The sequence below is a fragment of the Eubalaena glacialis genome, chromosome 19 (assembly GCF_028564815.1).
Source record: "Eubalaena glacialis isolate mEubGla1 chromosome 19, mEubGla1.1.hap2.+ XY, whole genome shotgun sequence".
Classification (NCBI taxonomy): Eukaryota; Metazoa; Chordata; class Mammalia; order Artiodactyla; family Balaenidae; genus Eubalaena; species Eubalaena glacialis.
The window spans coordinates 23,886,130-23,906,575 of NC_083734.1; the positions used below are offsets into that span (position 1 = coordinate 23,886,130).

General features: G+C 39.0%; 1 protein-coding gene across 1 annotated transcript in view; it reads right to left on the reverse strand.

Moving 5' to 3' along the window:
* The window catches only part of APPBP2 (amyloid beta precursor protein binding protein 2), a 66,796-nt gene that overhangs the window by 29,215 nt on the left and 17,135 nt on the right, over positions 1-20,446 (reverse strand). The window contains exons 2-4 of the mRNA XM_061176064.1: positions 11,795-11,883; positions 7,743-7,894; positions 2,667-2,790 (exon numbers count right to left, since the gene is read on the reverse strand). Of these exons, the coding sequence (XP_061032047.1) occupies positions 2,667-2,790; positions 7,743-7,894; positions 11,795-11,883 (365 nt within the window). The remainder of the gene's footprint in view (positions 1-2,666; positions 2,791-7,742; positions 7,895-11,794; positions 11,884-20,446) is intronic.

Sequence of the window (20,446 nt, forward strand, 5' to 3'; positions counted from 1 at the left end):
CTTCCATGCCAGCCCCAGATTAGAAACTGGTTTTGTGCTATTAAAGTTAAAAACACACTGTTACATTAGGCTCAAAGCTCCTGGGATTGGCTAAAGGATTTCATTAGTATCTGTTCTCCAAAACAATCCTCTCCCAAATCAATTAAAAGCTAAGTAAGAACAATTTAATATTTTTTCAAAAAATACTACTATAATAATAAAAATTATCTTTACATCTGTAATGGCCAAGAATTTAGCAAGCAAAGCTGTGTAGAAGCAAATTTTATTTTGAAATTTAAAATTCTTAAGAACAAGATGTCTAGGTATATAGGCAGTAAGCTGGTATACATAGTTTTGTTTCTTGGCACAGGTATTTTCCTATTCACATGTGCTTGTTCTGAAAACAGCCCGAACACTCACAGTATTGACAGTTACCTGTCCAATATTCCCCTCTCCTCCTTCCTTAATGTAGACCCATGAGTTCATTTGGGGCAGCAAAATGCACAGTTAAAAATGTTTTGCTCTCCAGACCACCTTATACTGGTTGGAGGATGTGCAGAATGTGTCCCAGTTTCCCAGTTTCAAAGAGAGGTAGTAAGTAAAGAAGATAAGGCTAGGCCTCTGGGAAAGCTATATTTTCTGACTGAAAAAAAAAAAAAAAGAAAGGAAAAGGAAGCAGACTCAGCGGGCATGAGCCCTTTGCCCTTCTCCTTGCCCATAGCATTTGCAAACATAATGACGTGAGCTACATGCTAAAGATGACAAAATAGGAAAAAGAAGAGGAGCCCTGGTCCTGTGGGAAAACTAAATCTTTTGGTTATATTAATGCAAAATTTATATAAGAGCCTTAAAATCAGACAGGAGAAATGTTAGTTATCTGGATGGAATACATCTTCTGACTTTGTGCATAAAAAGCAAGCACTTACAAGAAGAAAATGTTTTACCTTTTGGTCAAAAGACTGCTTGCAATGAAAGAGCAATCTACAATGAAATCATACAAAATGGGTTTTCTGTTCTAAATTAACTAGTTCATACACAACGAAACATTTAGCTAGCCCCTAAAATCCCTATGAGATAGTCTAGTTTTCTATTCCTAGGATAGGCAGAAGTGGGGAGGAAAGATGACACAGATTATCAGTACTACAAATAACAGGCCCAATACCAATCCTTTTATAGTTTCCGCACACAAGTGTTACTATAATTTATCATGAATATCTGTGGGAAATTATCCTAAGCTTCTAAAATATTATTTATAATTAAGTTTGCACATTATAAAATTAACTTCAGGATTTGAATGTTTGTCTAACACAGGTAAGCCCTGTATAAAACGGGGTAATAACCTCAAAAGATTGAGCAGAGAGAGCTTTAGTCGATGGTAGCATAAATCAACAATGGTTTTATATAGAAGAACCTGTATTCTAGCTCTGAAGAGGTGCAGATTTAATTAACTTATCTCTAAGGTACAAAAAAATATGACCCCTTACTCAATAAAAATAGAAGACTATAAATTCAGTAAACTGACCAGATTCTAGTTAACTTAGGACAAAGAATTATTTTGTTATTTTTTAAACTTTATTTCGATTTCCCTTTAGTTTCATAAAAAAATTCTTTTTAAGAAATGTCAAATCAAATGGGGGGGACAGAGAGAAAACCTACGTGAAAATAGCTAAAACTAAATGTTACATATATAAAAAAAATAAAGACAGTAAAATCAAAGAGTTACTTCTGGATTTGTTTGCCTTTCATTTAAGTACATCTGTTAAAAAATGTATTTTAAAGAAAGGTTAGGGGGACTTCCCTGGCTGTCCAGTGGTTAAGACTTCGCCTTCCAATGCAGGGGTGTGGGTTTAATCCCTGGTCAGGGAGCTAAGATCCCAGGTGCCTCGCAGCCAAAAATCCGAAACATAAAACAGAAGCAATACTGTAACAAATTCAATAAAGACTTTAAAAATGGTCCACATCAAAAGAAAAGAAAGGTTAGGGACGTCCCTGGTGGCCCAGTGGTTAAGACTCCACGCTCCCAATGCAGGGGGCCCAGGTTCAATCCCTGGTCAGGGAACTAGATCCCACATGCCACAACTAAAAACAAAAGATCCCGCATGCCACAACTAAAGATACCACACACCTCAACGAAGATCTCGCAAGCAGCAACGAAGATTCCTGCGTGCCGCAACTAAGACCCCATGCAGCCAAATAAATAATAAAGATTTAAAAAAAAAAAAGGTTATTTAGAAGTAAAATATTAATCAAGTTATGTACAATTCCAGAAATGTAAATGGAGCACAGTAAAAACAAAACAAAACAAAACACAAACACACACACACAAAAAAACCCAAGAAGGGACTTCCCTCGGGGCACAGTGGTCAAGAATCTGCCTGCCAATGCAGGGGACACGGGTTCGATCCCTGGTCCAGGAATATCCCACATGCCATGGAGCAACTAAACCTGTGTGCCACTACTGAGCTCGCATGCCACAACTACTGAAGCCCGTGCTCCGCAACAAGAGAAGCCGCCGCAAGGAGAAGCCCACACACTGCAACGAAGAGTAGCCCCCGCTCACTGCACTAGAGAAAGCCTGCGTGCAGCAACAAAGACCCAGCACAGCCTAAAATAAATAAATAAATAATTAAAAAAAAAAAGCCACTAATACCATTACAGCATGTAATTAAAGGACTGTTCCAACTTACCTCACACAACATTCTACTGCACGAAACCAATGAAGCATCTCATCATGTAGAGTGCACAACTGAAGGCAAGACAGGAAAACTTTCTCAGCATCACTGTACCAGCCTGCATCTGAAAGAAAGCCACCTAAGGGACAAGAAAAACCAAAAACTTTAGATAATTTAATAAATCACTTGAAAGCTAAAATGACATGCTTACAATGATTATTACCTAAAATGAAAAAACCTCTGTTTAGTCTGAAACAAAGATACTAATTGTGAAATTAAAAAAAAAAAAGGAACTTTCAAACTAGGGAAATTAGATCAAAGTTGAGACCCTGAATAAGGAGTCAAGAGTTTTTGTTTTGTTTTTTACTTTTGGCTGCATTGGGTCTTCACTGCTGCGCGCGGGCTTTCTCTAGTTGCAGCGAGCGGGGGCTACTCTTCGTTGCGGTGCGCGGGCTTCTTGTTGCGGTGTGCGGGCTTCTTGTTGTGGTGGCTTCTCTTGCTGTGGAGCACAGGCTCTAGGTGCGCGGGCTTCAGTAGTTGTGGCACGCGGGCTCAGTAGCTGTGGCGCATGGGCTTAGTTGCTCGGCAGCATGTGGGATCTTCCTCGACCAGGGATCAAACCCGTGTCCCCTTCATTGGCAGTCGGATTCTTAACCGCTGTGCCACCAGGGAAGTCCCAGGGGTCAAGAGTTTTAGCCCTCTAGAAGTACTTCATCGCCTAAGAGTTGACATTTTCCAGCTAATTAGCCACTGTATTTAGTGATTTGTCTAACATTTTCATCATGCAGGGTAAACATAACTTTCCAATCTCTCCATACCCAATCCCAAAGAGGATAAAGACATCTGAATAAACTTAATCTTCTTAGCATAACAGCACATCATAAAGGATACACAGATAAAAGAGACAGTAGTGCTTGCTCATCTTAAATTTTTTTTAGCAAAAAATTAAACTGCTGTCCTCCAACAGTCGTAATGCATGGGGCATCTGGGCATCATTTCCTTAGGATACTGTCCATCTTTTTAGAGGCTCTTGACCCCCTCCTAATAGTTTAATACACTTTTTGATAGTGTCAACTAATCTTAATAGTGTCAATAGTATCTGGGTCAAGAAAAAATATATTTTGCTCAGACTGGTGTTTCATGTTTAATTAAAGCTATATGAAATGAAACAAATATTTTAACTGGAGAGAAGTGTGCTTTAGAACACTTTTTTTATCCCCCCAAATATGACATTTTAGGGTCCTCATTGAATGACTGGAATAATGAGATTATAATATTCATATGAAGCAACCTCCTACTCATTATCTCAACATATTGTGCACTGTGCTGGGTTATTAGGCTATTACCTCTCAGCTTCAAACCAACCCTTCTAGACTGTTTTATGATGCTGGGCTAGGACTCTATAACCACATTTCTCCTCTGCCAGCTGGCTCCCTAGTAGTCTCTACCAAAGAAGGCACTAGAGAGAAAGGCTGTAAGACTGGAAAAGTAAGAGACACTCCCCGATAGCTTCCAGTTTCTGCCAGCAACGCCCCTGCTAACAGCAGTGTCCCAGGGTAATGTTTCTTTACTCTGGCAGTGGCAATTCATCTCAGTAAGCCAATTCCAGCTGCAGTTTTCCAACACTTACAGAACCTGATTCACAGCACCCCATCAGAGAGACACTAGTACCAGCCAGTCAGGTGTCCCTCCTAGAGGTCGAGATTCTAGACCCACGAGCTCCCTTCTTAGAACTCTGAGGCACCTGTACCAGGCAAGCAGCATCCCAGCTCTGCGAGGCACCTCCTCAAGCTTCTTTTTTTTTATTCTTTTGGCCACACCATGCGGCTTGTGGGATCTTAGTTCCCTGACCAGGGACTGAACGCTGTGAATATACTAAAGACCTTTAAATTATATACTTTAAATGGGTGCACTGTATGGTATGTGAATTATATCTCAATAAAGCTGTTATTTTTTAAAAGTTTCCATCATGTATACTTCTGGTATGAAGTTTTTTCACTGTTTTGGTAATTTTAGGATCAAGACTAATAATACAACTCAATCTGTTAGGACTTGGTTCTAACTCCAAGATACTTGTTCGATCTGGCTCCTTACAGTGGCCAGACTGGTACAAGTGAAGAGACAACAGAGGATCTCAATGAACATTAGCCTTCCTGCCTTTCATCTTCCTTGATACTAAATATTTCCCACATAGATTTTTACATGACCACCTAGGACTAATGGATGTCAACATTAACATTCATCTAGGTCACAAACACTCTATTAAGAGACATTCTTTAGTCACAATTCTTTGTTGCAATTTATATTCCACAGGACTATCAAAGGATAAATGCTGAGGGTTCTTTTCGGAAAAGAATGTTAAGTTCCTCCAAGCAAACCCTCTATGACCACTACAAAAAAAATTTTTTTCGTAATACTGAAGGAAATGATCATGAAAACTTGGCAAAGAAAGTAAATGTGCACGTTCCAAAGAGAGAGAGAGAGAAAACATGCACACACACACATTAATGTGAGAAGTTAAAAATGAAAGGTAGGGCTTCCCTGGTGGCGCAGTGGTTAACAATCTGCCTGCCAATGCAGGGCACACAGGTTCCAGCCCTGGTCTGGGAAGATCCCACATGCCGCGGAGTAACTAAGCCCCTGCGCCACAACTACTGAGCCTGTGCGCAACAACTACTGAAGTCCGCGCACCTTCCACCTGTGCTCCACAACAAGAGAATCCACCACAATGAGAAGCCTGTGCACCGCAATGAAGAGTAGCTCCCGCTCGCCACAACTAGAGAAAGCCCACGTGCAGCAATGAAGACCCAACCCAGCCAAAATAAATGAATGAATGAATGAAAGAAAGAAAGGTAGTCTGTGATGATGGAACAGTCCTGTATCCTGATGGTAATGCTGGTTATATGAATCCTTACATGGAATCAGTCGCACAGAAAAAGCATACACAACAACTCAAAAAACCAAACGATCCAATTAAAAAATGAGCAGAGGGGTACTTCCCTGATGGCGCAGTGGTTAAGAATCCACCTGCCAATGCAGGGGACACAGGTTCAAGCCCTGGTCCGGGAAGATCCCACATGCTGCGGAGCAACTAAGCCCGTGCGCCACAACTACTGAGCCCACGCACCACAACTACTGAAGCCCATGCACCTAGAGCCCGTGCTCTGCAACAAGAGGAGCCACCACAATGAGAAGCCCGCGCACCACAACAAAGAGTAGCCCCCACTCCCCGCAACTAGAGAAAGCCTGCGTGCAGCAACCAAGACCCAACGCAGCCAAAAATAAATAAATAAATAAATTTATAAAATAAAAAAATGGGCAGAGGATCTGAATAGACATTTTTCCAAAAAAGACATACAGATGGCCAACAGATACATGAAAAGATGCTCCACATCACTAATCATCAGGGAAATGCAAATCAAAACCACAATGAGATACCACCTCACACCTGTCAGGATGGCTGTCATCACCAGAAAACAACAATTAATGAGTGTTCCTGAGGGTGTGGAGACAAGGGAACCCTCCTGCACTGCTGGTGGGACTGTAAATTGGCACAGCCACTATGGAGAACCGTGTGGAGGTTGCTCAAAAAATTTAATATAGAACTGCCACATGATCTAGCAATTTCACTTCTGGGTATTTATCCAAAAAAGGCAAAAACACTAACTCAAAAAAGATATATGCACCTCAATGTTCAGTGAAGCATTATTTATAACAGCCAAGATATGTAAGCAACCTAAATGTCCATCAACAGATGAATGAACGGATAAAGAAGGTGTGAGATATATTTATACACATAACAGTGGAACATTACCCAACCACAAAAATTAAACATAAAAAAAAAAAAAGAAAAGAAATCTTGTGATAACACAGATGGATCTAGAGGGTATCATGCTAAGTGAAATAAGTCAGACAGAGAAAGACAAATACCATATGATCTCACTTATATGTAGAATCTAAAAATCAAAACAAACAAACAAAACAAAATGAAAATAGACTCGTAGATACAGAGACCAAATAGTTGGTTGCCAGAGAAAGGAGGTGGGGTGTGGGGTGAAATAGGTGAAGGGGATTAAGAGGTCTGAGCCTCCAGTTAGAAAATAAACAAGCCATGGGAATGTAATACACAGCCTAAGGAACATGGTCAATAATATTGTAATAACTTTGTACAGGGACTATACTTGTCATGGCAATCATTTCATAAAGTATGCAAATTCCAAATCACTATGTGGTACATCTGAAACCAACATAATACTGTATGTCAACTGCATTTAAATAAAACACACACACACAAATGAGTATATGTAAAAACCAATGAAAGTTAAATAAGGTCTATAGTCTAGGTAACAGTATAAACCAGTACCAATTTCCTGGCTTTGATATTGTCTGTAAATCTACAATCATTTCAAAATAAAAATTTTTCCAAAAACAAAGTAAAAAGGTAGCAATAACTTGAATAAATAATTGCCTGAGACATACTTATCTATGTAGATTTGTAAAAGCCATACTAAAATGTTATGCAAACATTAAATGATATTTTTCTATGTGTGTAGCATACAAAACCTTTTCAGAATCCTTTTCCATTTATGTTTTTAGTATTCTCATACCCATGAGAAAATGGAGATTTACCCTCATTTTAGAGATGGGAAAACTGAGGTCCCAAAAGGATTAAGTCCCATGTCACAACACACGGTAAGCTGGTGAAAGAGGTTGGTAGCAGCTGGACATGGTAGAAAGGTAAGTGGTTTGGAATCACAGCGCCACAGGATTCTAAACTTAGCTCCATTACTATGTGACTTGAGCAAGTTACTCAACTTTTCTGAGTCCGTTTCCTCATTTCTAAAACTCTATTAATACCTTCACATCACTGGAATGTCATGAGGATTTTCTCGAGAGACAGCATTTAGATACATAGTATAGTACTTAGCACAAAGTTAATATTCAATATATCACATCTAGTTCTTCTGATGTTTTTCTCATAACCTCCCACGTTGACTTTGGGAATGTCCTGTGAGAATCCTTTAATGCCAGCAGGCTTAATTCTGAGTCATGTTACAGGACAAAACACCCCTCTGTTTTACCATTACTTACCTAAAACAAAGCCAACCTGAATGGCTTTTTCCTTTACTGCAGCATCTGATTCCGCTATGTAAGAGCACCGTCTACTGAATGAGTAGGCTAAGACTGAAGCAACTTTCACACCATGATCCATCAAAGCCTGGAAACAATGATGAAGCAAATGTCTGAAAGAGAAGGAAAAGGTCATTTTTGTTTTTATAAAGGTAACATATTTTGTCCTTTTAGAAAGTGCTAACTTTCATGCACATTGTTCCTTCCTGCCTCAGGAAATTTGCACATGCTGTTCCTTCTACCTAAAAAAGCTCTTCACCACCATCACCTAGTTCTCTCCCATAAATCGGTTAGACTTCAGCTCAAATGTCACTTCCTGCAGGAGATCCTCCCTGTCTCCTGTCTCCCTCTCTTCACCAGCCTGAAGGGGCCATGGTAGGCCTATCCCAGAATCCCCAAGGACCTTGTAGGTTATGTTAAGGCATTTACTCTTCTATCTAGAAGAGAAGAGGGAGCCACCAAAGTGTTGCCAGCCTGGAAAGATAAGATCCAATATGCTGGTAGGTCTGGGGCTCAGAGAATTATGAACAGCAGCAAGCAGCTTACCTGGGACACAGATGACCCTTGCTCAACAAACAGTGGCCTCATCCTACCTCCCCAGGGTACCTCCAGTAATTCCCTATGGTAGTGTTTTCCAGAATGGGGCATGACTATCACTGGGGGCTCTAGGCATAACTTTAGTGGCATATAACCAAATATTTTTCAAAGATTAACATATTTATTTCAATGGGGATTCAAAAATAAAACTTGCAATCTAAAAAAAAAAAGTGCTAACTTGCTTTTTTGAAATAACAGTACCATTCTTTTCAAAGATGGAATAAGATAAAAAGCAACTGTTTGCCTTATGAATTATGAGGTCATAATAATTCACAATTTAGCCTAATATCTTTTACTCAGTGGATCACTGAGTGATTCTGTATATGTAAACTGATGACAATGGAGGATGAAAACAACTTCTAACATCAATCTTAAAAACCAAATTGTCTTGTAATTCAACAATGACCCAATTAAAAAATGGGCAATAGATTTGAATAGAGATTCCTCCAAAGAAAATATACAAATGGCCAATAAGCACAAGAAAAGATGCTCCATATCATTAGTGATTAGGGAAATGCAAATCAAACTCACAATGAGATATGACTTCACACTATCTAGGATGGCTATAATACTACTTTTTTAAAAACAGTGATGGCAAGGATATGGAAAAATTAGAACCCTCATACGTTGGTAATAGGGACATATTGGGTGGGCCAAAAGGTTCATTTGGTTTTTCCTGTAAGATGGCTCTAGCAGCACTTAGTTGTCTTTAGCTTCATTCAAAACAATTTTGTTAGACTGTATGGGACAGCTGTCGTATCAGCGTGCATTTAAAAAAACACTTATCAAAATTGGTGAATTTTTGTGTAGCCATTTTAATATTGAAGATGGAAGAAAAAAAGCAACATTTTCAGCATATTATGCTTTATTATTTCAAGAAAAGTAAAAACGCAACTGAAACACAAAAAAATATTTGTGCAGTATATGGAAAAGGTGCTGTGACTGATTGAACATGTCAAAAGTGGTTTGCGAAGTTTCGTGCTGGAGATTTCTCGCTGGACGATGTTCCACGGTTGGGTAGACCAGTTGAAGTTGAAAGCAATCAGATCGAGACATTGATTGAGAACAATCAACGTTATACGGTGCGGGAGATAGCTAACGTACTCAAAACATCCAAATCAAGCGTTGAAAATCATTTGTACCAGCTTGGTTATATTAATTGCTTTGATGTTTGGGTTCCACATAAGTTAAGAAAAAAAACCTTCTTGACTGTATTTCTGCATGGATTCTCTACTTAAATGTAATGAAAACGTTCTGTTTTTAAAACAAATTGTGACGGGTGATGAAAAGTGGATACTGTACAATAACGTGGAACAGAAGAGATCGTCGGGCAAGCGAAATGAACCACCACCAACCACACCAAAGCCCGGTCTTCACCCAAAGAAGGTGATGTTGTGTATATGGTGGGATTGGAAGCGAGTCCTCTATTATGAGCTCCTTCTGGAAAACCAAACAATTAATTCCAACAAGTACTGCTCCCAATTAGACCAACTGAAAGCAGCACTCAATGAAAAGAGTCCAGAATTAGTCAACAGAAAACACATAATCTTCCATCAGGATAATGCAAGACCGCATGTCTCTTTGATGACCAGGCAAAAACTGTTACAGCTTGGCTGGGAAGTTCTGATTCATCCACTGTATTCACCAGACATTGCACCTTCAGATTTCCATTTATTTCGGTCTTTACAAAATTCTCCTAATGGAAAAACTCAATTCCCTGGAAGACAGTAAAAGGCACCTGGACAGTTCTTTGCTCAAAAAGATAAAAAGTTTTGAGAAGATGGAATTATGAAGTTGCCTGAAAAATGGCAGAAGATAGTGGAACAAAATGGTGAATATGTTGCTTAATAAAGTTTTTGGTGAAAATGAAAAATGTGTTTTTCACTTTTACTTAAAAACCAAAGGCATTTTTTTGGCCAACCCAATAAAATGGTGGAGCTGCTGTGGGAAACAATTTAGGAGTTACTCAAAAAGTTAAACCTAGGTTTACCCTAGTTGTATATACATACAAGAGAACTGAAAACATACGTCCACACAAAATCTTGTCCATGAGCATTCATAGCAGCATTATTCATAATGGCCAAAAGGTAGAAACAACCCAAATGTTCATCAACAGATGGCTAGATAACCAAAACATAGTATATCCACACAATGGAAAACTGATACAAACAACAGCCATGAATGGACCTTGAAAACATTATAGGTAAAATCCAGTCACAAAAGACCACATACTGTATAGTCCCATTTATATGAAATGTCTAGAGCAGATAAACCCAGAAACAGAAAGTAGATTAATGGTAGGCTAGAGACCAGGGGTAAGGGGAAATAGGAAGTGACTGTTAATAGGTACAGGGTTTCTTTTGGGGATGATGAAAGTATTCTAGAATTAGACAGTGGTGATAGTTGCAAAAATTTGTGAATATACTAAAAACTAATGAATTATACAGTTTAAAATGATGAATTTATGGTATTATGAATTATCTCAATAAAAAAACTGCTTTAAACAAAATTGTAAATAACCAAGTCACTGCTTTGCATAAAGGGGGAAAAAAAGTCAAACTACATGCGTTTAGTTTCACAAATATATTAAACACTTACCAAGGGATTTGGACTTGGTAAAAAGATAACCTGAGAGATGAAAGAGAGGTAGTCCACTAAATCTTTATAATGGCCATCTTTAGAACTGCATAGAGAAATTCAAATCCTAGAAAGCTAACCTTTTCTAAGAGTAAAGAATTTTTTTTAAAGTTTTTCTATGGCCTTCCTGTCCCAAAATGAAACTCTCATCTATTATTTTTTAACAGATTAATTTTAATTATTTAACTAACCAAGAAATTTCTCTTAGGCTTAGTACACAGGTCACATCCAAAGGTATCCCTAAACAATGAAATCATGTTAATTTGTTAACACGTTACTTGTTGATTATTTTATCATCTCTTTCTAAAATACAAACTCCATGAGGAAGAGACCTTGTAAAACTTATTCACTGCTGTAACCCCAGCATCTAGAATAGTACTTGACATATACTACGCATTCTAACAAGTATTTACTTAACTTGGCAACATTCATATTACAGATTAACAATATTTTGTAAAACTATATTCTTATTTTCCCAGAAATGTAGGTTAGGAAAAAGAAATGGTATTTCAAGCAAATTTAGGGAAGAATGATAAAGAGAACAGCAAGGACAATCAAAGGCCATGTCACCTACATCCACATAAAACTCCTACTACATAATAGCCAGAACGGGGAAGATGAATTCAGTCTTTCTTGAACACAAAAAGCAAGGGTGGTACTGATGGTTTCAAAACAATATGAATGTACTTACTGCTACTGAACTGTACACTTAAAATATGGTCACAATGGTAGAATTTAGATATGTACAGTTTACCACAATTGTTACAAAATGAGTTTACCTTTTATCCAAAGCTCTCAATACTTTAGCAAAAACTTCCAATTCACAAAATTCACTGCCCAGTTGACATAAGCGTCCCTGTTGGTACAGCTGAAATTAAAAACAAACAAAAAAGGATAATGTTTAAAATTTTTAATTTAATTTCAATTTCTACTTTACTTATGAATATAATTTGATGGAGTTAATATTTGATGAATTTATGACTATTACTCAAAGTTAAGATTACCCAGTAATATCAGGGAAGATGCTTATGCTAAGACAAATGTAACATTAACTTAACAAATCTCTATAATTCATATAGAACACTTTAATAGTTGTATATAATATTTAGAAATTAATATTTGTATAACAGTATATGGTACATGCTAAGTACTAAAAAGTGCTATATAACTACTTTATTTATTAAACACTAAAAACAGTTATATTCAGGACTTCCCTGGTGGCCCAGGGGTTAAGAATCCTCCTGCCAATGCAAGGGACACGGTTCGATCCCTGGTCCGGGAAGATCTCACATGCCGCGGAACTAAGCCCGTGTGCCACAACTACTGAGCCCGCGTGCCACAACTACTGAAACCTAAGTGTCTAGAGCCCATGCTCCACAACAAAGAGAAGCCACCGCAATGAGAAGCCCACGCACCACAACGAAGAATAGCCGCCGCTCGCCGCAACTAGAAAAAGCCCACGCACAGCAACGAAGACCCAATGCAGCCAAAAAATACACAAATAAATTGATTAAAAAAGAACAATTATATTCAAGAAACTAAACTTTTTTATTTTAACTTCTTTTTTTCTAAAACAAAACTGGGTAAAGTAAATTATCAAAATGATAGCAAGATAATGTCCAGAAGCCAGAACTGGTCACTATGCCCCACTAAGGGCTCTTCAGACCACAAAAACCTCAGTTCAGTTCCAGGCATGAAACATCACAAGCAGACTAATAGTAGATTATATCTAAAGTAATCCAGCATGGCAGGATTTCTAATCATGTCACAATCATTTACTCCTTTTGCCTGACTTTTTTTTTTAACATCTTTATTGGAGTGTAATTGCTTTACAATGTCCTGTTAGTTTCTGCTGTATAACAAAAGTGCATCGACTATATGAATACATATATCACCATATCCCCTCCCTCTTGCATCCCCTCCCACTCTCCCTGTCTCACCCCTCTAGGTGGTCATGAAGCACCGAGCTGATCTCCCTGTGCGATGCAGCTGCTTCCCACTAGCTACCTATTTCACATTTGGTACTGTATATATGTCAATGGTACTCTCACTTCGTCCCAGGTTACCCTTCCCCCTCCCCATGTCCTCAACTCCATTCGCTATGTCTGCATCTTTATTCCTGTCCTGTCCCTAGGTTCATCAGAACCTTTTTTTTTTTTTTTTTAGATTCCATATATACGTGTTAGCACACGGTATTTGTTTTTCTCTTTCTGACTTACTTCACTCTGTATGACAGACTCTAAGTCCTTCCACCTCACTACAACAGTTCAATTTTGTTTCTTTTTATGGCTGAGTAATAGTCCATTGTATATATGTGCCACATCTTCTTTATCCATTCATCTGTTGATGGACACTTAGGTTGCTTCCATGTCCCGGCTATTGTAAATAGTGCTGCAATGAACACTGTGGTACATGTCTCTTTTTGAATTATGGTTTCCTCAGAGTATATGCCCAGTAGTGGGATTGCTGGGTCATATGGTAGTTCTATTTTTAGTTTTTTGAGGAACCTCCATACTGTTCTCCATAGTGACTGTATCAATTTACATTCCTACCAACAGTACAAGAGGGCTCCCTTTTCTCCACACCCTCGTGAGCATTTACTGTTTGTAGATCTTTTGATGATGGCCATTCTGACCCCTGTGAGGTGATACCTCACTGTAGTTTTGATTTGCATTTCTCTAATGATTAGTGATGTTGAGCATCCTTTCATCTGTTTGTTGGCAATCTCTATATCTTCAATGAGAAATGTCTACTTAGGTCTTCTACCCATTTCTGGATTGGATTGTTTTTTTGATATTGAGCTGCATGAGCTGCTTGTATATTTTTGAGATTAATCCTTTGTCAGTTGCTTTGTTTGCAAATATTTTCTCCCATTCTGAGGGTTATATTTTTGTCTTGTTTATGGTTTCCTTTGCTGTGCAAAAGCTTTTAAGTTTCATTAGGTCCCATTTGTTTATTTTTGTTTTTATTTCCATTTCTGTAAGAGGTGGGTCAAAAAGGATCTTGCTGTGATTTATGTCATAGAGTGTTCTACCTATGTTTTCCTCTAAGAGTTTTATAGTGTCTGGCCTTACATTTAGGTCTTTAACCCATTTTGAGTTTATTTTTGTGTATGGTGTTAGGAAGTGTTCTAATTTCATTCTTTTACATGTAGCTGTCCAGTTTTCCCAGCATCACTTATTGAAGAGACTGTCTTTTCTCCATTGTATATTCTTGCCTCCTTTATCAAAAATAAGGTGACCATATGTGCGTGGGTTTATCTCTGGGCTTTCTATCCTGTTCATTGATCTGTATTTCTGTTTTGTGCCAGTACCATACTGTCTTGACTACTGTAGCTTTGTAGTATAGTCTGAAGTCCAGGAGCCTGATTCCTCCAGCTCCGTTTTTTCTTCTCAAGATTGCTTTGGCTATTCGGGGTCTTTTGTGTTTCCTTACAAATTGTGAAGTTTTTTGTTCTAGTTCTGTAAAAAACGCCATTGGTAGTTTGATAGGGATTGCACTAAATCTGTAGATTGCTTTGGGTAGTAGAGTCATTTTCACAATGTTGATTCTTCCAATCCAAGAACATGGTATATCTCTCCATCTGTTTGTATCATCTTTAATTTCTTTCATCAGTGTCTTGTAGTTTTCTGCATACAGGTCTTTTGTCTCCTTAGGTAGGTTTATTCCTAGGTATTTTATTCTTTTTCTTGCAATGGTAAATGGGAGTGTTCCCCTAATTTCTTTCAGATTTTTCATTGTTAGTGTATAGGAATGCAAGAGATGTGTGCATTAATTTTGTATCTTGCTACTTTACCAAATTTGTTGATCAGCTCTAGTAGTTTTCTGATAGCATCTTTAGGATTCTCTATGTATAGTATCATGTCATCTGCAAACAGTGAGTTTTACTTCTTTTCCAATTTGGATTCCTTTTATTTCTTTTTCTTCTCTGATTGCTGTGGCTAAAACTTCCAAAACTATGTTGAATAATAGTGATGAGAGTGGGCAACCTTGTCTTGTTCCTGATATTAGAGGAAATGGTTTCAGTTTTTCACCACTGAAAACGATGTTGGCTGTGGGTTTGTCATATATGGCCTTTATTATGTTGAGGTAGGTTCCCTCTATGCCTACTTTCTGGAGGGTTTTTATCATAAATAGGTGCTGAATTCTGTCAAAAGCTTTTTCTGCTTCTATTGAGATTATCATATGGTTTTTATCCTTCAGTTTGTTAATATGGTGTATCACATTGATTGATTTGGTATATTGAAGAATCCTTGCATTCCTGGGATAAACCCCACTTGATCATGGTGTATGATCCTTTTAATGTGCGGTTGGATTCTGTTGGCTAGTATTTTGTTGAGGATTTTTGCATCTATGTTCATCAGTGATATTGGCCTGTAGTTTTCTTTTTTTGTGACATCTTTGTCTGGTTTTGGTATCAGGGTGATGGTGGCCTCATAGAATGAGTTTGGGAGTGTTCCTTCCTCTGCTATATTTTGGAAGTGTTTGAGAAGGATAGGTGTTAGCTCTTCTCTAAGTGTTTGACAGAATTCACCTGTGAAGCCATCTGGTCCTGGGCTTTTGTTTGTTGGAAGAATTTTAAGCACAGTCTCAATTTCAGTGCTTGTGATTGGTCTGTTTTTATTCTCTGTTTCTTCCTGGTTCAGTTTTGGAAGGTTGTGGTTTTCTAAGAACTTGTCTATGTCTTCCAGGTTGTCCATTTTATTGGCATATAGTTGCTTGTAGTAATCTCTCATGATCCTTTGTATTTCTGCAGTGTCAGTTGTTACTTCTCCTTTTTCATTTCTAATTCTATTGATTTGAGTCTGGCTAATGGTTTATCAATTTTGTTTATCTTCTCAAAGAACCAGCTTTTAGTTTTACTGATCTTTGCTATTGTTTCCTTCATTTCTTTTTCATTTATTTCTGATCTGATCTTTATGATTTCTTTCCTTCTGCTAACTTTGGGGTTTTTTTGTTCTTCTTTCTCTAATTGCTTTGGGTGCAAGGTTAGGTTGTTTATTTGAGATGTTTCTTGTTTCTTGAGGTAGGATTGTATTGCTATAAACTTCCCTCTTAGAACTGCTTTTGCTGCATCCCATAGGTTTTGGGTCGTCGTGTTTTCATTGTCTTCTGTTTCTAGGTATTTTTTGATTTCCTCAGTGATCTCTTGGTTATTTAGTAGTATATTGTTTAGCCTTCATGTGTTTGTATTTTTTACAGTTTTTTTTTCCTGTAATTGATATCTAGTCTCACAGCGTTGTGGTCGGAAAAGATACTTGATATGATTTCAATTTCCTTAAATTTACCAAGGCTTGATTTGTGACCCAAGATATGATCTATCCTGGAGAATGTTCCATGAGCACTTGAGAAGAAAGTGTATCCTGTTGTTTTTGGATGGTATGTCCTCTAAATATCAATAAAGTCCATCTTGTCTAATGTGTCATTTAAAGCTTGTGTCTCCTTATTTATTTTCATTTTGGATGATCTGTCCATTGGTGAAAGTGGAGTGTGAAAGTCCCCTATTATCATTGTGTTACTGTCGATTTCCCTTTTTATGGCTGTTAGCATTTGCCTTATGTACTGAGGTCTTCCTATGTTGGGTGCATAATATTTACAATTGTTCTATCTTCTTCTTGGATTGATCCCTTGATCATTATGTAGTGTCCTTCTTTGTCTCTTGTAATAGTCTTTATTTTAAAGTCTACTTGTCTGATATGAGAAGTGCTACTCCAGCTTTCTTTTGATTTCCATTTGCATAGAATATCTTTTTCCATCCCCTCACTTTCAGTCTGTATGTGTCCCAAGGTCTGAAGTGGGTCTCTTGTAGACAGCATATGTACGGGTCTTGTTTTTGTATCCATTCAGCCAGTCTATGTCGTTCGGTTGGAGCATTTAATCCATTTACATTTAAGGTAATTATCAATATGTATGCTCCTATCACCATTTTCTTAATTGTTTTAGGTTTGTTCTTATAGGTCTTTTCCTTCTCTTGTGTTTCCTGCCTAGAGAAGTTCCTTTAGCATTTATTGTAAAGCTTGTCTGGTGGTGCTGAATTCTCTTAACTTTTGCTTGTCTGTAAAGGTTTTAATTTCTCTGTCGAATCTGAATGAGATCCTTGCTGGGTAGAGTAATCTTGGTTGTAGGTTTTTCCCTTTTTTTTTTTTTTGATATTTACTTATTTATTTTTAGCTGTGTTGGGTCTTCGTTGTTGTGCAAGGGGGCTACTCTTCTTTGCAGTGCATGGGCTTTTCATTGCAGTGGCTTCTCTTGTTGCGGAGCACAGGCTCTAGGTGCACGGGCTACAGTAGTTGTGGCACGCGGGCTCAGTAGTTGTGGCTCACGGGCTCTAGAGTGCAGGCTCAGTAGTTGTGGTGCACGGGCTTAGCTGCTCCACGGCATGTGGGATCTTCCTGGACCAGGGCTCGAACACATGTCCCCTGCATTAGCAGGTGGAGTCTCAACCACTGCGCCACCAGGGAAGCCCCTGGGTCTTCACTGTTGTGCACAGGCTTTCTTTAGTTGTGGCGAGCAGTGGCTACTCTTCATTGCGGTGCACAGGCTTCTCATTGCAGTGGCTTCTCTTGTTGCGGAGCACGGGCTCTAGGCGTGTGGGCTTCAGTAGTTGTGGCACGCAGGCTCAGTAGTTGTGGCACGCAGGCTCAGTAGTTGTGGCTCGCGGGCTCTAGAGCACAGGCTGAGTAGTTTTGGTGCAAGGCTTACCTGCTCTGTGGCATGTGGGATCTTCCTGGACCAGGGATTGAATCTGTGTCCACTGCACTGGTAGGCAGATTCGTTACCACTGCGCCACCAGGGAAGTCCCCCCTTTCATCACTTTAAATATGTCCTGCCACTCCCTTCTGGCTTGCAGAGTTTCTGCTGAAAGACCAGCTGTTAACCTTATGGGACTCCCTTGTATGTTATTTGTTGCTTTTCCCTTGCTGCTTTTAATATTTTTTTCTTTGTATTTAATTTTTGATAGTTTGATTAATATGTGTCTTGGCGTGTTTCTCCTTGGATTTATCCTGTATGGCACTCTCTGCACTTCCTGGACTTGATTATTTCCTTTCCCTTGCTAGGGAAGTTTTCGACTATCATCTCTTCAAATGTTTTCTCAGACCCTTTCTTTTTCTCTTCTTCTGAGACACCTATAATTTGAATGTTGGTGCGTTTAATATTGTCCCAGAGGTCTCTAAGACTGTCCTCAATTCTTTTCATTCTTTTTTCCTTATTCTGCTCTGCAGTAGTTATTTCCACTATTTTATCTTCCAGGTCACTCATCCGTTCTTCTGCCTCAGTTATTCTGCTATTGACTGCTTCTAGAGTATTTTTAATTTCATTTATTGTGTTGTTCATCACTGTTTGTTTGCTCTTTAGTTCTTCTAAGTCCTTGCTAAACGTTTCTTGTATTTTCTCTATTCTATTTCCAAGATTTTAGATCATCTTTACTCCATTACTCTGAATTCTTTTTCAGGTAGACTGCCTATTTCCTCTTCATTTGGTCTCGGGGTTTTTTTTACCTTGCTCCTTCATCTGCTGCATATTTCTCTGTGTTCTCATTTTGTTTAACTTACTTTGTTTGGGGTCTCCTTTTCATGGGCTGCAGGTTCGTAGTTCCTGTTGTTTTTGGTGTCTGCCCCCAGTGGGTGAGGTTGGTTCAGTGGCTTGTGTAGGCTTTCTGGTGGAGGGGACTGGTGCCTGTGTTCTGGTGGGCAGGGACGCGTCTGGCCGTGTGTTTTGGGGTGTCTGTGAACTTAGTATGATTTTAGGCAGCCTCTCTGCTAATGGGTGGGGTTGTGTTCCTGTTTGTTTGGCATGGGGTGTCCAGCACTGGAGCTTGCTGGCTGTTGGGTGGAGCTGGGTCTTCATGTTGAGATGGAGATCTCTGGGAGAGCTCTCGCCAATTGATATTACGTGGGGCGGGGAGGTCTCTGGTGGTCCAATGTCCTGAACTTGGCTCTCTCACCTTGGAGGCGCAGGCCTGACACCAGGCCGGAGCACCAAGACCCTGTCAGTCACACTGCAAGGTACCTGGGGATATTCTTGCCTTTGGGGAAGTCTGAGGTCTTCTGCCAGCGTTCAGTATGTGTTCTGTAGTTGGTCCACATGTAGACGTATTTTTGATGTATTTGTGGGGAGGAAGGTGATCTCTACGTCCCACTCCTCCGCCATCTTGAAGGTCCCCCTGCAATAGGAGACTCCACTGAAGACACCAACCTCCGCAAGAGCTAGAGGTGCAGAGGCATTTTTTTCAGAGGATTTGCAGAGCTTGCTTTTTTTTTTTCTTTTCCTTTGTGCTTCGTCTAGTTTCACTTGTTCACAGGGTGCTTCATGCAGAGGCCTCACACCCAGCACTTCAGATCAGAGTGCCTAGTGAGAAATGGCTGCGCTGACACCTCAGCTCAGCGGGCCGGGCCGTGTGCGGAAGCACTGCCCCTGACACTGCAACTCAAGATCTGCCTGATTTTTTTAAACTTCCATTTAAAATAGTATTTTAATAAATGTGTTAAACGTTTATCCCAAATAATACATGTACACAGTTAAAAATAAATACTACTGCCCCTCTTTCCCCTGCCTCAACTTCACCAAATGTTACTGAATTTATATATGCTATATAAATACAGTGCCTTAGAAGGCAAGAATTTTATTATATCAACTCACTTTACATTAGTAAGCACTTAACACTTAGCTCATTTGACAAAAACATGGGTTTCAGAAAGAGGACATGATCCTGAATTCATCTGCCAAATGGGCCAGTTAACTTTGCACAGGGAAAACATACTACAAACTCATTTAGCAAACTCTTGGGCATAAATCGCTAGTCATAATGGAGGCCAGGTCAGATGAGGTAGATACAGGAATACAAATCAATAATGACTGCTGGAAGGGAGAGGGGACAGGGACTGCCACGTGCTCAGGAAGGGGAGGCAGAAATGTTATCTTCAAACAATGACTGGATATTCATCTTAACCATAAACTTTTATAAGGAAAGATTTGCTATTTTTGGAGATGATTATGTTTTCTGAGGTTAGAAAAACAGTAAGAGTGGGACTTCCCTGGCAGTCCAGTAGCTGGGACTCCATGCTCCCACTGCAGGGGGCACAGGTTTGATCCCTGGTCAGGGAATAGGATCTCGGAAGCCACACAGTGTGGCCAAAAAAAAAAAAGCTTCTGGGAATGTATATGATAAAATTCCCTTTCATCACATATACCTTCACAGTTAACCAATGAAGAATAACTCAGGGAAAATAAAGCTGAGAATTAATAATCACATCCTATTTGGGGGCTTAACAATGTGATACATTTCTGATTTGGGGCAGAAAAACAAATGCACTTATCAAAATATATACATACACATACTCCAAAAACAGTACAGGACCAAAAAAACCTTAGTTTCTTACCAAAGTAACTCATCATTAGCAAACTTAAGGCTTAGAATTTCTTTTGTAAGA